Below are 17,079 nucleotides of genomic sequence, written 5' to 3' on the forward strand. Positions count from 1 at the left end.
GTAGTAATATTGTTCCTGCTCATATTTTTGTGGCTACAAAGGAAGAGAAGGTATGGGAGGTTGGGAATAAAATTGCCTTTTACAACTGCCGCAGCTGAGGCTCCGGTTCTGCTACATGTATTATATCTGGGGACTGCTGCGTCCACACAGAGCCCCTCTAACTTCAGGGGGTGCAGCAGTCTGCTCACATGCTAAACACTGTGAGATCAGAGGCCAAATTGCTGATTAATCCTACTAATGTAAAAAAAAAGTGAAGCAATATCAAGCATTTCCTGTGCTGGAGGGTTTAGAAGAATTGGTGGTGATGTTACTGTAAATAGATTATGCACAGTGCATCCCAATAGAGCTTCTTCTGCAAAAGTATTTTCTCTGGGTCTCCAGGGAATATCCTGAATGAGTCCCAGGTGGCCCTAAGAAGTTCTCATAGCAAATTTAAAACTTGAATGAGGAAAAAGTGAGAAATCTGTGAAAGGTGAACACCCAAACAAAAATAAATATCATGCCCAGAATTCTGTCTTGAGAGCATTTGGGAAATCCATTTTTGGATAAACTAGGTAATGAGAAAAGGTAGGGAAACAACTTGTAAATATTCTAGGGCTGCATCTGTTTCTTAACACAGATGGATCATTCTCTGATTTCATCTGAAATTCATTCCTCCTATGTCTGCTGCACAGAGTCAAGGGAGTGGTACTAAAAAAAACTTTCAGACTAATCAGATTTCTCCCAATGACCTGTAGATTCCGCCCAAAGCAGTCGTCTACTAGGAAGAACAATAGGCTTGGAAAGTCTGAAACTGAAAGCTGGGGCAAGTAGTGTTGTAAAGAGTTTGCATTTGTGTGGGGATACTGGTGAATGGTCACAGGTCCAAGCAGGAGAGAGAGAGACGCGGTATGCTGCTTAGATCTAGTTTGGTCTTGGCCTCCTTCACATCATAAAGGGATGCATCAAAGTGTAAGATGTTCCGGTGTCAGTTAGGTGGGGAATAGAATCCTAAAGTGACCAAGTAAAAATGTGAGCATAGGTGTGAAAGTGTTCTAAGTAATTTAACATGGAAAAGTGTAAAGTAATGTGATTAGGGTTGGAAAATGGAAAGAGAGGGATACGCCTGTGGTACACAACCTTATAGCAAAAATGGTCTTCATTGGCAATTTGCCATGAGCCTCTGGGCTGCACCTAATTTGCATATAATTTACATTGGATTTTAATCAGATAAATGCACATGCTACATTTGTTTTTATGTATAGAGTACTATAAGTGCGAACAGTGCTTTACACAAAACACAATGAAAAACAACATATAATTTAAAGGCAGCAGTAAAAGGAATGTCAGTGGGAAGACTGGCTCTGTATCTGTGAAATCAGCGTTATTTGTATGTCTGGTTCTATCTTTGAGGTGGCCACATGCACTATGGAATACAGGTTTGAATTTATTGGGCAGCTGCATGGTTTTGTTTTGTTCACATGCCTGATAGGAAGGGTTTGTTTAAAAAATATGTACTTTCAAAGAGACTTGCACAAATAGCCGCTGCCTTGCATAACTGACTGTCTGACACTCATTTGCCATTTATAGAAATTCTGTACGTTTCCTTCATGAAACTTTGTTTGGAGTCATATAAGCCAGTCAAATTTTAGATGAATTGTGGCTTCAGTTACTTTAAGTTCAGCTGAAGATAACTTTGTGTCCATTGCAAAAATGTTTGGTCTTTTACAGTTCACAAGACTATCTACTTAATTTAGATGTAGGCAAACAAAACATGGGCAGAAGTACTAACCTGTAGGTTTGTAGCATAACCAGAAGGTAACATGTCTGGGCACTAGCAAACTAAGTAGGAATCAGTTAAGGACCCTTATAGAGAAGAAGGTCTCAACTTGTTGATATCATTGGGCAGTAGCTTGATAACTACCTCTGAGAGCAACCAACGTGATGTTACATGGGACATGAGACAGTCCCTAAAGTTAATAGGTCCCAAATTGCGGTAAGGTTTTATAACTTTAAACCAAGCACGTAAATTCCACCTGGAAACCCACCGGCAGTGTTTTGTGTAAAAGTCCCTCTTAGTAGCAGAGAATATTGGTACCTGCTTAACTTCACTGTCCTGTTGGTATATGTAGAGAACGTATACCAGTCTTGGCTGGAAGTGACAAAAACGTGGCTTACTGTAGCAAGATCTCTATTGAAAAGTACACTCCTCTTACCAACAATAGGAGGAAAAAGTGCATTTGACGTGAACGGCTACCAAAGCAGCACATGTTCTAACGAGACCCCTTACTTGTGAACCTGTGTTACAAATTATAGCCATGCTCCCTTACTGCCATTGTAGCCATTATAACCTTCACCAGCTCTTCTGCTTGTTTACCCCAACTAGCAACATGATGTCAGTCTTGTCTGGATTGAACCCTCATAGCCAAACCCTAAAATTAAACACTAAAATGCATATTTGGTCACCTAAATTATTGGACACTCAGGATTTCTGAAAATCAAGTCACTGACGTAAATGTCTGCGTATGGGCGTGGGCACCTAACTTTGGGCACCAATTTTGAACATGTTGGTCAGAGTGGTAGGTTGAGAAGATGGAGAGCACATTTCAATATAAAAGTAACTTTTGGGTCCTTTATCTGAACTCAGTAATCAATGTATCTTGGGTTAATTATATTTCTTGGCCCTTTGACCTCCACCTGTTTGTTTAATCCAGTGTTCAATATTACCTTGTAAATAGGAAACACCCTGAAATTGTCATTTAAGTAAACTTGTTAATGCCAGCTTCTCAGGGTTCATCCCAAACTGGAATGAACACCTTTTATTTTTATAAATAAATAAATGAAACATTATGGTTTCCAAGACAACCCAGATGAAATATCTGGCTTTGCTATAGGAACTAAACCCACACCAGAGGCATTGTTATCTTTATCCCTGCTGGGTAATTTGTACACTGCAATAGTTTGTTTGGAAACATGCCTGTTGTTGTTTAAAATGTACTTAATGTGAGATTAGAGAACAGAAGCTTTTTTTTATTTTGTTTTGTTTATACAAGATCATTTCTAAACCATTTAAAATAAAGAGTTTGAGTATGTATGGTATTTAAAAACCTTTCACATGATGTTTTTAAAACAGATCAATTTCAGCATTAAAATGTTAGGAATTCAGCCAAGGAAAATTCAACTCAGGATTGTATAACTATAATGATAATGTATTATACCCGTCTTCCTTGAAAGTGATTGTAACAGCAGAGTTGAACCTGGTGAATTACATAATTTAGGAGTGTTTGCCAGAACACTGTTTTAGGCGGATTACTGCAGTCTTTTCTTAACAAAAGCAAAAGGAAAGATGGATCATATTATGAAGTACTTAAATAAGCGAATAGTCTTCTCAAAGCATCTAAAGATAACTCATTTGAGTAGAACAGAAGGTCATGTGTATGAATGCCAGTTATCACACTTAACTACTTGGCAGGATGTAGGAGAGTACAAGACATGGAGTTCTGTTTTTCAGTTGCTCTAGCCTGAATTAAAAATTTATTGGTTGCTCATTGCTGACATCAAAACATTTCTAGCTAGACTAAAGTGAGTACTTGACCATGCTTTTAACATTTAAAAAATTAAGTGAGCGACCTGTCTAATATAAAAAATGAAAGGCACAGCAAAGTAAAAGCTACTGCTGCCTCTTGCATAATTCTTCGATGTTAGTCTGTTGCACATCAAAAAGTTGGCACAAGCACTGTTTTATATATTATTTACCTGCTGTTTTGAAGTAGGTGTGGTATGTATAGTGGATTCACTTTGGGCCCTGACTTGGATGGTAATGCTTCAAGACTGTTGGAAGAGCTCTTCTCCCATAACTCTATCCACTAAAATCCTTGATTTAAAGAGCTATTCTTGGGAAAATTCTTTTTGTGACAAATTGGGCTTTCAGGCCCCAATTCAGAAAAGCACTTAAGCACATGCTTAAATCCCACAGACTTTTTAGCTACTTTTTGACTTCAGTGAAGTTACACATGCCTAAAGTTTAACACATGCTTGAGAGCTTCACTGAATAGGGATCGTTTCCTGAATTAGGGCCTCTTCTGACACAGTTATTTTATATTCCTAAGACAATGCAATAGATGAAGTCAGGCACTGGTAATGTGCTTGAATGTTATTTGGGCTGGCAAGCAGAGCAGTAGTGATCAAAGATTACTTTCTTGGCAATATTTCAGTATGTTGCATACAAATAACAGAGATCCGGATTTCAGCCTTGCTCAATACCTCCTGTTCATATTTTTAGCACCCAATTAATGCAATGATTAGTTAATGAATTCATTGAGTGTTCAGCTTTAAAAGATGGCTGCCCAAATAGTGTAAGGGTAGATCTACACTACAAACTTGCATCAGCACAACTGCGCTGGTAAAACTATTAATATAATTTTGATTGTCCCAAATCATTTCTTCAGCGGGTCATGTTAATTGTTGTTTTTACTATTTATATAGCAATAAAGATACTTAACAGACAGAAAATCAAGGTTTTTGCCCCAAGCAGCTTAGCTGCCCCAAGAGTGTAAGGGATGAGAGCCACAAATTTGAAAACTGAGACCAGATGCTTCCCACCCCCACCCCCATGAATCCAAGCTGAGTTTAAAAAGAAAAAGCCAGTTTCAAGGAACTGAAAAGGGGGGAAGGGAAGCAAAGTATTATTGTTTAGAATGCACGCTGAGAGAAATTAAAAGCAACTCCTCGTGAGTCTGCCTTCAGAAATGAGCTGTGTGGTTTTGAAACAAAAGAAAGCTAATTAGTGCTTGGTTATCTCCTGATCAAAGCCAGGAGTCAAATAGGGAGTTCTCATCCCTGGAGGATGTTGCTAGTACCAATCTACAGGAAAAAGAGAATCCACTTAACTGTCCCCTGAGTGTACAGCTTGGTCATTTTTGCTTTGAAACCTTTGGCACAGACTTTTTCTGTCTAATAACCTCTATTCCTAATTCTGATGTGATTTTTACGACCCCTAGTTGCTTGAGACCTTATATTGCACATTCCGCTTGTTTTTTGCTGTATAATGTACAAACCGAAATTAAATTGTAAGTATTTTACTGTGCTTAGGTTTTTTTTTTTTTAAGATAGCTCTAACCAAAAGATTGATTATTTTTCAAAGGGATTCCTCAATACTTATTATAAATGTTTCTTACATATTGGTTCTTTATATGTTAAGGTTTCAAATAAGCGTTTAATTGCTTTTTCTGATAGTATAAAACATTCTCTTTTTAGCATTTTCCTACTATTCTAAAATTGTGTGTTTTGTCTAACTTCAATTGCCGTAAAAATGCATTTACCACTAGCATCCTTGAACCATGCTGGGCTTTGGAATTGTTTTGTCAGTCCTCACTTTTTTTTGAAGAATGCCTAAAGATAGTAAGTGCTTTGCTCCTGAGTTGCAGAATTCAGAGCCAGTAAGACAGGCTGATGGCTATCATTCTTTCTGTCTTTCATGGTGGTGAGTCTACAATTAAATTGCTGTATTGAATGCTATGGCTAGTTGAACTGCTTCTCTTATCCTGTGATCACTCTCCCTCTTACTAGCTCATTCCCAATACTCCCCTTTCTTAGTTTCCATTTTGGTGGTGCTGCTCTACGTGTCTCTAGTCTCTGCCTTAGGAAATTGCATGAAAGTTCAGTAACTGGAACCCCATAACATTTGAGAACAGAAAAGAGGATCTGATGTTTCCTTGGCTTTTGTGTTGTTCTTCGGATTCCCAGAGATGGTTATGTTTACCCTCAATTCTTTTGAATCTGTATAACTTTGTGACCTTTGGTCTGTCTGTTTTAGGTCAAAGTAACTGTTGGTATTTTCTGTGTTGGGGTTGCTCTCATACAGACTAATTCTTGATATTGGAATGTATTTTTTCTTCTTTCTAAAACACTAGAAATGCAATTTGTGGTTGAGTTCTGTCTGTCTTCCTTTGCTCTCACGCGTTTATTACTCCACAATGCTTATTGTTTCAGACATCATTAGGGCTAGAAATCCTTTGCAGCTCATGTACACCCTTGGGCTCTCTCACTGTATCACGTCCTTTGTTGCACATACAACCTATAATTGTGTGCTAACATGTCCTTGTGAAACTCTTCATTCTATCCAAATTTGTTTTGGAGTATGTGGTCTAGTCTAGGGTGTGCTGAAGCTTTCTTAGAATTGGAAGAAATTGAAACAGGGGTTGGGTGATATAGAAAGGACCCTGTGAATTGCTTTATGGATTAGAATAGAGGCTGTTTGACTAGGCCTTGGCTGTTGCCATCTGTTAACTTCAATATTTACAAGCTGGCAGATGTGGACAAGAGCAGACTTGATGGAAATGCTTCACAAATTTGTGTGCCATCCTTGCACAGGGACCATGCTAATTTCTGTGTTGTACCAATTTTAAAATATATGCTTCTGAGCTGTAATCGCTGAACCTTGAAGTTCCTATAAACTGATCAGAAAAGCTTTTTATTTTTCCACAACTTTTTTTCTAATATTCTATCTCCCATCCATTTCTGCCTTCCTTACCAAAAGATGCTTGTTATCCTTGCTACAGTCCTCCTTGTATCTGTGCTTAGAAATCCTTTCCCCCAAACCTGACTTTTGTCTTTGCTTCACAGCTGTGCTCCTTAACTACTTCACTGCTTGTACTTACGTGCATTGGTTCTTTTTTTCTATCTTTTGACCCTCAACGTGTAAGTAAGGGATTAGGCCTTACCTGTGTTATATCTCTCACAGTCAGTGATTACAGAGGAATCTGTATTTTAAAGGATTTATTTTAAAGATCCACCTATGAAAGGCTAGCTAGCAGCTGCAGCCATTGCTTTAAACACCTGTTTTCCTTGCCATTGTGTGCTTGTACACCAGGAGAGGCCAGAGAAGCAACAGCCCATGCTGATAGAAGTATGCTTCAAAATTGCCTGGTATCTCTGACCTCCACTGTGTAGCCTAGTTTTATAGCAAAACTGAGATGGTACAAGTGTTGAAATACTTGACTGGAATTACCACGGAGCCAGTTTATGAATGTAGCATTCAGACTCTGGAGTAGTGATATGTTAACTTTGAATTTATCACCATTATTATAATTATGATTAAAGATCTAGACTTGGATGCCTTCAGATGATTCCTTCTCATTTAATTAGATTACGTTAAATGTTATAGTGGTGCTGCCAGAGCAACTAGATCATCAATGTAAAAAGCATCTTTTGATATTTTGGATATTTTTAATTTTGAAACTATTGGGGTTTGGAAAGTTAACTGCTGCACGTACACATTTTCTTTTTATTCCAGATTTCTTTGACTGTTTAGTTGTTCTGACACTAAAGAGACACTAAACATCTGGACTTTGATGTTTTATGTGACAGTCTTATCCACTAATTAACTTCATTAATTTTGCAATTAGTGAAGTAAATTAGTGGGTAAAATGCCATATAAAACATCAAAGTTTGCATTTTTAATTATAGATTGTATAAAAAAATAATCATCACAACCTTGGATTATTTAAGTCAATCCCAGTAGCTCAGACAGGGCCATGTGATATGAAATAGCTTTGTACTGTGGCTTTCCTAGCTTTTTACACTAAAAACTACTGAGACAGTCCATCTGAGTTCTGAGAATCTAGCCACAGAGAAAAAGGAAGCAAACACTGATTCAGTCCGGGTGCGGCTGAGTGGGAATTAAGGTGTGGATTGGGTAAACAGAGGGAGTGACTAGAGTTGTGGGAAATGGAAGGTGAAAATATGTAATTAGTTTACTTAAGCCTTGTCTGTACTAGAAAGAAAATACTGGATAGGTATTCCACCAAATCCCCCTTGTGTAGACACATTTTGATTTCTCCCCACTCCTACCCAACATAGCTATGCTAGCAAAAGCCTTGGTGTAGACACAGTTATACCAGCAAACAGTCCTTTTGCCAGTATGGCTTAATTCATTCAGGGAACTCGTATAAACTACCCTGTCAAAAGAATTCTTCTGTGGTATAAGCTGTGTCTAAACTAGGAGGAATACAGGTATAGCTCTACTGGCAAACACTTTCTTGGGTAGACCGGCCCATAGACCTCAGTGAATTAAGAGACCTCTTTCATATACGAAGCACTAGCTAAGCTATAGAATGGCCACTGAAAATATAAAGGCAGTTTGATGTGGAACAGTTCTGCCTAAAGTCTATAAGGATAACACATACATGAAAGGCAGGTTGGTTTGAATTTTGAAGAAGGTAGGAGGGCTCAACTTAAATCAAACAGCAGACTGAGTTCTTGAGGGAAATCATTGAAGCAAGATTCAATAGAATGAGTGGAAAATGCACTGGACTGAGACCTTGGGTGGGTTAATGGTGGAGAGGATGAAAGAATTTTACATCAGAGGGGAGTGGAAGTAACAGAAAGGCAGAAGGAAAAACATGTTCAGATCCCACTGAAGGGATCTCTCTTTTTAACAAGACTCAGTCCATGTCTACATGGCAAACTTTGGTCAATGCATGTTACGGTGGCATAAAACTGCCACGGTATGTTGCTTGTGCGAGTGCATACTTTGCTCCTCGTATCAGCACGGTGTATACTCACCAGGAGTGCTTGTGTCGATGCAAAGTGTGGTGCACCATGGGTAGGTATCCCAGCATGCTACCTGACACTGTCCAGCGCACATGTGGGATGTTTTGGCAATGCACGGTGGGGCACAAATGAGTTGCTCAGGGGTGACTGGGAGCAGAGAGTCAAGTTCCCAGCAGGCAAATGTATTTAGCCCATAATGTCATCTTTAGCCCATAATTTTCACACCTTTTTTAAAAACATACCACAACCCCCCACAGCCCTCCTCATTGTCTGCCATCTCTGACAGAAGCATGGAGCCTCCATAGCTTTGCAGTGTTGTCCTAGGCATTGCAAACACAGGATGCACAATCCTCCAGTATGTGCAGAGCCATGAGAGGAACTGAATCAGCAGGAATACAACTGTTACGGAGCATAGCAAGAACCAATTTATGGTTGTTGGTGGCATTGAAGCAGCTGCAGATGGTGGAGCACTATTTCTGGGCCCAAGAATGGAGCATTGACTGGTGGGATTGCATTGTAATGTTTGGGATGATGAGCTGTGGCTGCAGAACTTTTGATGCACAAGGCCACATTCGTGGGACTGTCTGTCAAGCTTGTCCCAGCCCTCCAGCGCAGACACACCCAAATATGAGCTGCACTGACAGTGGAGAATCAAGTCATAATATCACTGTGGAAACTTGCAAGCACAGGAATGCTACTGGTCAATGGGAAATCATTTTGGAGTTGGTAAATCCCCTGTGGGGGCTGTTGTCATACAAGTGTGCAGGGCCATTAATTGTCTCCTCTTACACAGGATTGTGACTCTTGGCAATGTGCAGGACAAAGTGGAAGGATTTGCAGCAGTGAGGTTCCTGAACTGGGGTGGGGTTTTAGACAGCACGCATACCCCTTTTTTGGCAACAGAGCACCTTGCCACAGAGTGCATCAACTACACTCATGTCCATTTTACCTACACATACAGCAACCGTGGCGCTTTCAGGTCAGTATATGTGAAGCTGTGATTGTGCTTAATGTCCCCTGGGGTGGAGTGGCAGGGGTAGGGATGTGGCCCCTGATGCCACATGGAATATTCAGCAGAGTGTAGGGAGGTGCTATAATAGAGTTCTCCGTAGACTGAAAAGAAAGGCAGGATTGTGTTTGTTAAACCAGTAGGTCCACAAGAGTCTGCAGTATCTGTTTTTGCTGCCAGAGAAGCCCCATTATGTCTTGGTGCATCTCCCTCTCCTCTTCCTGCTGGGACTCCTGGGCCTGCCTCCTGTCCATTCTTTCCTTCTCCAGGCTGTCTGTAGTGTTCACCCTCCAAGCCCGTTGCTCACAGTCTGATGCAGCACTGGCTTGCAGGTCTCATTGAACATGTCATCCCGAGTCCTCTTCTTTCTCCTCCTTATCTGGCTCGGGCATTCCACAGGTGTAGAGCGGAAACCCTGGAAGGCCATAACAGCAGCTGCTGCAGATAAAACACCCAAAGGCATGATTGTCCATATAGTCACAACAGAAAGTGAAAGTTAAGACTCAGAACTCCCTTCTCTTGCTCCCCTGAGATTTTAAACAAGATGTGCTTCTTGACGCTTCTGCTGCAGAGTGCTTGTGCATGGTGCCATTCACAACATGAGCCATGGGGAGTATGGTCTGCCAGAGATTAAGGAAATAGGGAGGGAATTTCTTGGTTGCATGAAACTGAGGATAGGGCCATGGAACTGAATACTGGCACCATTTTCCACAGGCATGGATGATTTTAGCTGATCTCTCCTCCTGGGGGTAACAAAGGCACAGAGAGCACAGCTGCTGCTGGCCTTCCAAAGCCACCCGGCCGATATGCTGCTAGCCTGTTTACTGTGATAGTGCCTACTGAAGTTATCACCGAGTCATGTGGGAAGGTGTCCTACCGTGAAGAAGAAATAAGGTGGCCATCCCTAGAAACCTTTGGGAGAGGATTGCAGAGTACGTCCATGAAAGTTTCATGGAGATTTCTCAGGAGGGTTCAAGCGACGCCCTATATACCTAAACTGCTCCTCATACCCCTCTCTCTCTTTTTGGTACCACTACCTCTTGTAGTACAAATAAATTAATGAAACAGTTGATAGCTGTATCCTGTTAACTTGGGAGTAGCTTCGGTACATCACTCTAATTGGGTAGTATATAATTATGTTTCTCAAGTTCCTTCCCCTGCATCATCCTCACCTGTGCTCAACTCCAGGGATTGACTGAACTGTGGTGAAGTCTCAGACAGGTCCTGGCTTGTGGCATAGCAAGACCCCACCACTTGCATGTCCCCCATCCTCCTCCTTGTCATGGCTGTTCATATCAGGAGTCTTTGGCTTGGGCTCCTCAGAGGTATTCATGGTTGTCTGCGGGTCGGTGATGGGGTTTCGGCCAAGTATGGCATGCAGCTCTTTGTAAAAGCAGTAGGTCTGCAGCTCATCACCAGGTCGACTGTCAGCCTCCTTGGCCTTCTGGTATGCCTGACGCAGTTCCTTTGCTTTCATGTTGCACTGCTACTGGTCCCTGTAGTACCTTCTCCTGCATCTCCTGTGTAACCTGCTTGTAGATGTCCACGTCTCTACGGCTGGTCCATAGCGGTGTTTGCACAGCCTCTTCTTGCAGGCCCAGGAGATCCAATATCTCTTGTCTACTCCAAGCTGGAACACGTCTGGAGTGTGTAGCTGGCTTGTTCTCTGGGAACCCTGGGCAGTGGAGTTCACAATTGTGACTAGATTGGTCTGTGTAGGCCACTGTGGGACAGCTGCTGGAGGAATGTTAGGGTCAACATAAGTAACTCAGTGTCTACACTCGCGCTGTGTTGCCCTCAGCACATCGACCATAGCTCAATGCCGCTTAGGGCAGTGGTGTTAGTATGTCGCTGTAATGGGGCATTTACATAGGTGGGAGACCCATTTAAGTGCAGGACATGCACAACTAGATCGATGCAACTTATGTCGACCTAACTTTGTAGTGTAGACCGGGCCTGAAAAGGATCAATGGAGAAATGATCCTGGGCGGTCAAAATGTGAGAGAGAAAGGCAAGTAATCTTGACTGATAGCTTGATAGTCCAGAACCTGGCCCCAAGCATCTGTCTCAGAGTATGTCTGTACTACCCGCCAGATCGGTGGGCAGCAATCGATCCAGCGGGGGTTGATTTATCGCGTCTAGTCTAGACACGATAAATCGACCCCCAAGCAGTCTCCCGTCGACTCCGGTACTCCACCAGGGCGAGAGGCGCAGGTAGAGTCGACAGGGGAGCGTCAGCAGTCGACTCACCACAGTGAAGACACTGCGGTGAGTAGATCTAAGTACGTTGACTTCAGCTACGTTATTCACGTAGCTGAAGTAGCGTAATTTAGATTGATCCCGTCCCCCCCCTGCATCCCCCACCAGTGTAGACCAGGCCTTAGATAAAGAGAACAGAGTGTAATGCTGCCTTTCAGGTGCCAGAGCAGGGAATGTCACAATAAGAATCAAGGATAAACTGAAAAAGGTTGGCATTTCCACTAGTTTAGACCATTTGGCAATATGGTGGGAGTTTTGATTGAGCTGTGGATTACTTTGGTGATTTGACTGGTAGATGTAAACACACTACGCAGTATCTTGAGCAGCAAAATTTAACAACCACTGCTCTCCGTTTACGAAAAGTGTATTTGTGAGAAAGAGAAAGAATATGTATGCATTCTGGTAAACTGAAAGGAATGCTGGTTGAATTTTGTGAACCACTCAGAAGCTATATTGTGTGGGAGAATTTTTAAAAATATTTTGATGAAATTTTCCTTAATAATAATCAGGATAATTGATTATTCTTTTTGTTTGTGATTTTTCTTCTTTACCTTCCTGAATTTTGTTTTCCTTTTTCTGGTGTGTATCTTGGTGATTCCTTAAATACATCTTTATCAGTGGCTGTTTTTCTCCCAGTTTGTTTCCCTATTTCTTTCCTTTACACTGTTGTGGCTCTGTGCTAATAACTGAGACAGGAGGCTGAGGAGAGGGGATGAATGTGACACTGCAGTTTCGGTGAAGTGAGGCATCTTTGGGTATGTCTACACTAGAGCTGGAAAGTGTATATTCCAGCCCTAGGAAACGTGCCCATCTTAAATCTGATCAAGCTAGTGTGCTATAAATAGATCAAAATATCTCACCCACCCACCCCCTCTACACACACACAATAAGTGAAGGGCCATGTTGGAAAATACTAGTTTTTTAATCTCTTTCATTGGCAAGGAGGGTTGCTAGAGAGTTTGGCCTTGGGACTTCTGAGGAAAGTTAAGCCCAGGCGCTCAAAGGCTTAGCTGCTAAGTTTTCAGGCAGAGAGAATATTTTTGTGACTGCTACTCCATTCTGTCTGGCATAAGGTTAGAACTAGTGCAGCATTGTACTGCATTTGGTACCCCTAAAGAGGACTGGAAGCTGGTCCACCTTTTGACCCAAGTCAGTAACCAGCCAAGTCTGGTTATGGACAGTCTTAACTCAGTCTTTTGTAGGAGTTACAATACTTCAGTTGCTTCATGTTGCTGATTTACACATCTCCCTTAAAAAATTAAAAGGACCAAACTGGAGTGAGTCTGAATCCTAACGTTGGCTTTTGTATTTCACCGCCCTAAGTGTGAGCATCAGTCCATGAGCTAGCATTCCTCTGAAGTCATTTTCCTGTGATGCGTGTTGCATCCATTTTTATTGTTTCGCATATACTTTGAACAGACTTTATAACAGCAATAATGTCATTCAGATAATTATATCATAATTGACCTTAGCAATGAACATCCTTGGCTTTTACTGCAGTTTGTGTAATATTTCAGGATGGTCAATTATCTCCATAATTCCCACTTTGTTAGGAATTATTGTTTTAATTATTTCACTTAAAATACCTCCTTTTGTTAGTGTTATAGAGTTATAGCAGGTAATGGTCACAGTCACAAATGCTTCAAGAGTTACCAGTTTTGTGTGGGAGGGTTTGGAGGTCCTATCATCTCTAGTCGTCATTTCTAACACTGGTTTCATTTAATTATCACTTAATTTTTATCCAAGCAAGGTTAGCCATCCAAGAGAGCTAGCTGATGGTAGTCCGAGCTATAGGGCTTGGGAAAGGTTGGATAGCCCTTGTGCTTGATCTTACTAGATTGTTTTTCTTCCTTTGTGCTATGTGAGCCATTTATGGTAATGCAAGTAATTTTCAGTGGAAGTTGAGGTTTAAAAGGTTATAGTATATATATATATATAAAATTCTTGTTTTTTTTCAAGTAATTTGAAGTATTAATTATTACAAGTAGACCGCACATTGATGTTTGCACTGCTACTTGTGTGATATTTATGGTTTTATAAGAGGTTTATATAGCATTCTTTATGATCAATTAATTTGTGCATGGTCAGGGGAGATATTTCAGGCTGTCTCTGGCACCTACATTCCACTATAACTGGCACCATATAAATATCAGGGAGGGAATATGCCACCTCATGAAATTCCTGGAGAGTGTTGGTCTCGTTTGTTGTGTAGTGTTGCTCTGCAGTGTACAAAAACATAGTGGGAAACACAGTGTCCACTGTTTTACAGTCTTGTGCTAAAGATCCTACACTGTATTTGATGTAGTGCTTCTTAAATAAACTAAATGTACATGTCCAAGTGCTGAGCCTTGCTGTTCTTCTATCTGTTCAGTAGGTTTGGGTCACCATTTTGCATGTATTAAAAATGAAAATACAGTGCCTCTTTGCTAAAAGAGAAATGAAAACAGTCACTATCACCAAAGAATGTATTTCCCCATGTCTTGTTCAATTATTAGATGTGAACAAACTCAATACCGCTTAGCGGGAAAATGCTTGGTTTTCTAGTAGATTAAAAGTTTATTGAAGAAAACTGCAGTGTGAAAAGATTTTCTTTCTCTATAAATTTTAGTAGTTATTAGGAGGAGGATTCTGGCCCATTAAGTTACAGCCTGCTAAGACATAATGCTAAATCACTTAATTTCTCTAAGCAGCAACCCTGTTCCATCTTCTTTAAAGGAAGCTGTTAGAAGAGCCTTGATGTTTTAATCGAAAAACAGAGCGAAGTCTGACAGCTAAACTGTGCTTTGATGGAGGTTTTTTGTGTGCAGCCCTTCAGTCATGGGATCTCCCACAGGATCCCTAGGTGTAGACTCAGGAAAAAGGTTTGTACAGATGCCAGTGTCACTTGTAGACATCTGATACACAACCACAGTTCCATCTAGATAGTTGTCACTTAGTCATTTGGCTGAACAGGCCATGGCAGTTGTGCTATTTTGTATAAGGGGCATTTTTAGGTTTGTCAACACCAATACAAAATCTCTGCTTAAAATCTGAACTGAAGCTCCATGCAGAAGACCAGAGTTAGACTGCTATTTCTTGCATCTCACTCTTGAAGTCTAGCCTTGTAGTCCTCTCAGCAACTGGCCCAAAGCCAAGCCTTCATTCCTCTTCAAAACCTGAGGGGCAGGAATTAAAATGAAGGGCTAGGGGCGTGGGGGAAAGTGAACCATACTAGCTCAGAAGCTTTTTTATCTCTAGGTTGTCAGTTCAAATCCAGCCCAGCTCCTAACAGCTTGTTGTAACTGAAGATCCAATTACTCTTTCAGCAGAAGTAATATTAGCCCCTGTGTATTCTAGTTGCGGAATTGCATTCTGCCTACCTAATCCTTTTGTCCCTCTTAGTTTCAATTGGAAAGATATTCTTCATTTTCTCTCCTAAAAAGTGTCAAGCTACATGCTGTACCCAAGAATGTGATTGAAACCTTAACTTGTAACCTCATACTCCTGAGCTTCCGCCCAACACCCAAATCTGGAACAGTTAAATAGCCTTAAAGCAGCCTTACAAAATTATACGCACCCAATCACACATGCAAATTACAGGGATTTTGTTTGGGATTGATGAGAAAATAAAATCAATTTCTCTTTTCCCTTCTCTTGTCATGATGTAAAGGGCAGATGAAACACTTTGTACCTTGGCTGGGAAATGTTTGTGGCAGTTTAAGAAGTAAGGCAATGTCTATGATGTGGACCCTGTGCCAGCATAGCGCCCTAGTGTAGATGCAGCCTAAACTGACAGAAGATGTTCTTCTGTAGGAATGCCACATCCCCAAATGACATAAGCTACATAGACAGAAGCACTATTCCACTGACAGTTGTCTACAATGGAAGTTTGTCAGCATAGCTACATCAGTCACAGTTGATAGAACTTTTAAGTGTAGACCAAGCCTAAGTGTACTGTAATACTTAAAAGATGTATAAGCTACTCATAATCTTGTTTTAATATGCAGAAAAGCCTGAATTAGGATAAAAACATAAGAACAATAATGGCTGTTTGCAGACAAGTCACCTTATACTAATTCAGGAAACTCACTAATTGCACAGGCTTTCCTGTTCACAGAACTCTAAATTTAATCTTCACAAATGTGGTGATCAATGTGAAGAAAGTGTGTGGGCTGGGGGAGGATGTATGTTCACATTTTTACAAATATAATCCAATAACTGAAATTTGCATTGTGTGATCTCTAGTAGTATCTATACAGCTGGATTTTTCGTGAAGAAACAAAACTAAACCTTCTCTTGTTGACAATATAAGTTTGTTTCTATCAGTACTATTGCTTACATCTTGTTAGTGCTTCTCTGCATACCACCAGCCAAAAAGTTCCATTGCATGGGGCTGCCTAGGATTTTTCCACTTTATTATCAAGTCTGATTGGACTTTAAAGCAATTACGCCATTAAACAGTATGCATTGCCCCAGTGCCCAATATGGTGATCATCCTTTAAGTGCTGGTGATAATTAACTACTTTATCATTCTAATAGGGAGCTCTAAATTATAATTTTATTGAGCAGCAAAATCAAGGATTAAAATGATATCTGCAGTACCAAGGTTAACTATATTGAGAAAAATGAAACCATGTGGTTTCTAATTCATGAAAATAAATATTTCTGTTTAAATAAGTGCGGTCGTTTACTCTGATTCTTTAGACATCATTCTAATTGCAGCTTAGTGATGATTTTCTCCTTTTAAAACAAATTACTTTCTATACAGTGAAGTTAAGCTGTAATGAATTGAACTCAAATTATAAGCTGCCTCCTCCCAATTTATGAAATGAATATGTATATGAGAATTAAGAGTACTCCTTTACATTCAATCTTTTTTGCAAAGGGCATCCTCTATAGTAAATAATACTAAGTCAGTGGGATTTCAGCATTTGCTAATGTGCTTTCCTGACTAGGGAGAAACTTTAGCACATGCTTAAGTGCTGTTCAGAATCAGAGCCTCAATGTTTTAATAAGAACACTGAAATATGAGACATGCCAGTGGTGTCTGAATGCATTAAAGTCTACACTGGACATATGTTTGTCCTGATGTTGCTTTACTCATACATTCAAAACCCTTATTGAAGTGTATGGGGAAGAGCTGAAGAAAATATTGTAAATTGCGTCCAATGAGAAATGTTGACATTTCAGCATTTGTTTTATTCTCAGATTCAGACAATATGTCAACATTTCAGAACTTTGCATGCAACAACAATTATGAAAAATTTAAAGTCAGAAATCTCAAAACATGTTATTTTGAC

The 17,079-nt window shown here is 40.4% G+C and overlaps 1 protein-coding gene and 1 non-coding gene across 17 annotated transcripts in view; one reads left to right on the forward strand and one right to left on the reverse strand.

The window, feature by feature from the left end:
• LOC101946689 (transducin-like enhancer protein 4) overlaps window positions 1-17,079 on the forward strand; it is a 120,149-nt gene that overhangs the window by 85,488 nt on the left and 17,582 nt on the right. For 10 of the 16 annotated variants that reach the window (XM_005297708.5, XM_065549439.1, XM_042850556.2 and 7 more), the window contains one exon: window positions 9,326-9,511. The exons of the other annotated variants lie outside the window; for them this stretch is intronic. In XM_005297708.5, coding sequence (XP_005297765.1) covers window positions 9,326-9,511 — 186 coding nt within the window. The remainder of the gene's footprint in view (window positions 1-9,325; window positions 9,512-17,079) is intronic. 16 annotated transcript variants of the gene reach the window in all.
• Window positions 6,307-6,408, reverse strand: LOC112059537 (U6 spliceosomal RNA). Its single transcript, XR_002888845.1, has one exon. It is a non-coding gene; the product is annotated as a U6 spliceosomal RNA (small nuclear RNA).

The sequence above is a fragment of the Chrysemys picta genome, chromosome 6 (assembly GCF_011386835.1).
Source record: "Chrysemys picta bellii isolate R12L10 chromosome 6, ASM1138683v2, whole genome shotgun sequence".
Taxonomy (NCBI): Eukaryota; Metazoa; Chordata; order Testudines; family Emydidae; genus Chrysemys; species Chrysemys picta.